Raw genomic sequence first — 4,954 nt, forward strand, 5'->3', positions numbered from 1 at the left:
ACCGCCTTGTCTGTATTTTATAACATTATCCCGAGAAATGTAAGTGGTAATCATAACAGTGAGATATTTGATTATTTAAATTGGGTAGTCCTGCTGCCTACCCGTAAATCGACTGACTAAGCGTGATAAATATTTTTAAACTTTATCTATTTAATTTCTTTTTTATGTAACATTCACATACTGCACTCCTTTTCTATACAAATTATAATGTGTTACACGCGCAGTAGTCTTAATTAAAATTTATAATTTGAATCATACGTCCCATCCGCAGATGGGAAGGATATGACGAATACTAATAAACATGGTTAAAAATAAACTGAAACAAATCAAGCCAAGATGATAGAATCAACTAAATTTTATTTACTCTTATATAAAGTGCCTATGTCTAAGCAAATTATTGACTCCTGATGACCCAAAATGGCGTGCGAATGATCAATGCGCAGACAAATGTGCTAATAGTAACGATTAAAAATCCAGCACCAAGACGAAGCTAAATATAAATATCCAAAATATATTTACTTACTTTTGGAGATCGGCCGTGAATACCATTTACATAACCAATCTATAATTTTTAGAAAGATATTATGGTATAGTTAGTAACAGATTCTGTAGGTAAATTATCATTAAATCATTATGTACCATTTGCATTCCTATTACAAGAGTTGTACATGTTTTAATCAAAAAGGTCCACATCTGATCACTTACATACCCTGAAACCAACTACAACCAGACAGTCGTGTGAAAATCAATTATGAGGCGACCGTTACTTTAATCAATATTATCTAACGCAATTTCATCTCTCTAAAAGAAAAAAATTTTTGCTTTTTTTATCGGTCAACACGCGCACAGCCAGGACGAGCGGCTTACATACGATACTTAAACCACGTAAATCCTCACAAATTTTCTAAATGCGAATGTATTTGTTTATCATTTTTTTTCGTCGCGTCTCTGAAGATAGTTTGTGAGGATAGTCCTATGTCTAAAGGCTACTCTTGCATCGCGGGCTGAAACATCTCGTTTCATTGGTATAAGATGAAGACAAATCACTCTTAAATTTATAAATTCCGATGGATGGCGCTATATTAAGTTGACGTCCATGACAACTGTTGATTTGTCACGGGCAACAGCTATTGTTTTATAAATAAGTAATCTTTTTATCCAGATTTGCATTAAAATATTTGTAATCTCCCTATACATATAAAATGAATTGCTGTTCATGAGTCTCGGTAAAACTCGAGAACGGCTGAAAGGATTTATTATCCTGGTCTTGCCGTGCCCATGCCCGTGGAGGGCAAGGGAAGGCTTAGAAGGTGAGAACGATAAGGAAAATATATCGTTGCGAAGTTCGCCGGGACAGCTGGTATCCATTAAAATCATTCAATCATAATAACCGCTTTTATTTTTGTACAAAACTCCAAATTGCTGGGACGAAACTGAAATGAGCATAAAGCAATATTCAATTTCACATTGACCAAACCTGGTTTCTATGAGATGTCAGTATATTCAATGATTCCAGCATTAATTTTTTTATAAACTTGTCTTCTTTCTATGCGGATAAGCAGGCAAATAGAATAAAACTCACAAGTTTGTAATAATATTTATTTAGTACGTACTACTAGAGCATATCAACTGGTCCTAACATACAATCAGCCATCTCTTCCCCACTCACACAGACGGTTTACTGCCGTCTCGCTCGCACTCACTAACGTTACATTATCGTATTTTACAAGAATACAAAACGCACGACGCTAGGTTCGCTTACAAATCATTCGGAACAAAAATGTCTTGTAGAAAACCAGTCGGTTTGCGAGTTCATATACAGATGTAATAAAAAATTGATACGAGCATATATAATGGAGCATTTATGGCATGTCGGAAATTACCTTTAACAAAATATATTCACAAGTAACTGTCCTTATCTCTGCCTATCTCATACAAAAAGCCTTTTCAGTTTTCCCAAATTAACTTATTTTCAATATTTCATAGCCTTTCATATTTTTCGGACCGTTACAAACATTCACGTTATCAATACAGAATAAATTCGGTCCAGTTGTTTTCAAGCATTATTGTCACCACTTATGTGTACTTCCTTTCAATTTATACAAGGATACTCCATTATTATGTATCACTGCTTTTAACAATGATCTCGTCAACAATGACTGCGCATTAAACGTATTACATAATATTCACAAGTAGCTTTATCGGTACTAAAAGTATTCTCCATTTGCTTCCATGCACGGTAGAGTTCATCAACGGGACGCTTAAAACGCAAAATGGAATGGAAGTTGACGATACAATATCAGTTTTATACATCTGACAATGAACAGAAAATTTTACACTCGAAGCTTGCACGTATTTTATATTTAACCACTTATTTATAAACAAATCTTTCACATGACGGCTATTCTGTTTGAAGGAGAATTCGTAATAAAGTGGTTAATTCCAAAACACGATGCAAAATGTAATTCTTCTGCATTTCTCGTCCATCTAAGTGCGCGTACGCCGGACACGTGCGGCGGGCGGGGTCAGTGCTCGTCGGCAGCACCGCGGGGCAGCTCCCCGGTGCCCCGCGGCGCGTGTCCCGGCGCGTGTCCCGGCGCGCCTACTTGTGCAGGCCGGCGCGCTTGGCCTCGAGCTCGTAGATGAGCAGGCGCCACATCTTCACCACGAACACCTCCGCCTCCTCGTCCAGCACCTGCGGCACATTCACGGGCTGTCGTTATCACTTCAATTGCTCTTTTTTTAATGTCACAGTCGGCAATGCAGCCGGTGGATCGCCTGATGGTAAGCGCTACCACCACCCATAAAAGTAAGGTCCATTGCAGACGTTACTACGCCTCTACAAATGGATTGCCGACTTTAAATTAGTAAGGGATGAAGAAAGGATTGACGACAGGAATAAAGGAATGGACTGGGAAGATTAACAAATTAAGTGTGGTACTTCCCCGGTGCGAGCTGGCCCATTTCGTGCCGAAGCGTACACGACTCCCACATATAAAAACATGTTCGATAACAGAAGAAATCAGAAGGGAGTGTCTTTAAATACAATTTTTTTTTCTATTTGTTTCTACACAACTGGCTCATTGGTGTGGTCAGCTGATAACGAACGCCAGCCAGTCAATAAGTTGATTGATCATAAAATGGAGGCAGTCGGGTCGAACACTGAGTAAACAACAGTGACATCTGTATCACAACTAACAATAATTACTCATCCACCAAATATATAATGCACAAGTTATACCCGGCACCTTGGTACAATGGTTAACGCGTGAGCGTAGAGCGTAGAGCGTAGTTGTGACCGCTTCCTTGGTACAGTGGTTCCTTCCGAGGGGTCCTGGGTTCAATTCCCGGTGGGGACGCACAAAAAAAAATGTCTCGGTCTGGCAGGACACAGAAGGCTGATCACCTACTTGTCCCTAAAGAAAATCGATCAGTGAAACGGATGTACATCATCTGCCCCATACCCCACTAGAGGACACGGGACTTCACTATTACTTATTATTATATACCCGGCACATGTCGGGTATAACTTGTATCGCATTGTGTTGTGTTGTGACGTGTTGTGACGTGTTGTGGCGTGTTGCGACGTGTTGTAACGTGTTGAATCGTGTCGTGTCATGTGGTGTCATGTGGTGTCGTGTCGTGTCGTGCGCGTACCATCTGCACGTCGTCGAGGATGGTGGCAGGCGCGGAGCCGGCGAGCACTTTGCTGCAGATGAAGTCGACGAGCGTGGGCTCGGGCTCGCCGATGTACTCGATGATCTTCTTGTTGATCCACGGCCTGATCTTCTTCTCCATTAACGTTGCGTCGATCTAAAATCAAAAGTATAGAAATTCGCTCAAGTACGAATCGGACTGGCGACGTACATTAGGGTATAGAGCAACTCTAAAGAAATTAGTCACCCATTCAATCAATGAGCGAGCAAACACAATAGCTGCGCACACGGGAAAGCACAACAAAATAATGTTACCTGATCAGTATCTAGCTTGTATTGGAATAGAGCTTCCTTCTGCGTGGGGATCTTGTCGATGAGGCTCTTCACCTGTTTCCTCTTCTCCTCCGCGCTTTTGTTCTCCTTCTCCCTCTCTCCTTCACTCCTTTCCCCCCTCTCACCTTTCTCGCCTTTATCGCTCTCACTTAGTTCCCGTTTCCGTTTCTCTTTGTCTTTCTTTTCTTTAACTGAAACGAAAAATGTTTTAAATATGTATGTTATGTTATTAGATATGTATGTATGTATGTATGAATGTATGTATGTATGTATGTTAATAATATTATTGGTGAATCCATTCCAATCTTATCAATTCTTCTACATCATGAATTACTATTAGCGTGCAAAAAATGAAATAATGTAATATTCACTATCTCACCATGTCTATGTTCTGGTTCATCATCATCAGCGAAGGCAGCGTGCACGCGCCGCGTGTGACCGTGTGCGTGACCGTGACCGTGACCGTGACCATGTCCGTGACCGTGAACGTGGGCACTCACGTGAGTGTTAACACTGCTACCGGATTCCGCTGTCAATATAATATTATTATTGTCATATTTTAAGTGACCAATGCACATTTATTATTCATTAAAATTGAACATAAATAAACACAAACATACAATGAAAGCTTTTTTCCGGTATCAGGCTACATTTTACGTTTTAATAATAAACCAAATTGCAATATCAAAAAACAAATATCTCAAATAAAATAATCGGATCTGACATCAATATTAATTATAGTGCACATTATATATTTTGAATTTAATTAACTTAAAATATATGTGTGTGTGTGTGTGTGTGCGCGTACCGTTGGGCGTGAGGCCGGGCGACTTGCTCTTGAAGCTGATGGAGATGGGTGAGCTGCCGACCGAGCCGGCGGCGCCCGCCGCGCCCCCGCCGGCGCCCCCCGCGCCGCCCCCGCCCGCGCCCCCGCCCGCGCCCGCGCCCCCGCCTGCCGCACCGCC

General features: G+C 41.0%; 1 protein-coding gene across 1 annotated transcript in view; it reads right to left on the minus strand.

Annotated features, from left to right (window-relative positions):
* Positions 1 to 1,585: 1,585 nt before the first annotated feature.
* Positions 1,586 to 4,954, minus strand: part of LOC119835967 (RNA-binding protein 25-like) — a gene marked incomplete at its 5' end in the record, with an annotated part of 14,215 nt that continues 10,846 nt past the window's right edge. The window contains 5 exons of the mRNA XM_038361099.1: positions 1,586 to 2,695; positions 3,658 to 3,813; positions 3,972 to 4,180; positions 4,369 to 4,518; positions 4,798 to 4,941. Coding sequence (XP_038217027.1) covers positions 2,603 to 2,695; positions 3,658 to 3,813; positions 3,972 to 4,180; positions 4,369 to 4,518; positions 4,798 to 4,941 — 752 coding nt within the window. The remainder of the gene's footprint in view (positions 2,696 to 3,657; positions 3,814 to 3,971; positions 4,181 to 4,368; positions 4,519 to 4,797; positions 4,942 to 4,954) is intronic.

This window comes from Zerene cesonia, chromosome 22, assembly GCF_012273895.1.
Source record: "Zerene cesonia ecotype Mississippi chromosome 22, Zerene_cesonia_1.1, whole genome shotgun sequence".
In the NCBI taxonomy this organism is placed as follows: Eukaryota; Metazoa; Arthropoda; class Insecta; order Lepidoptera; family Pieridae; genus Zerene; species Zerene cesonia.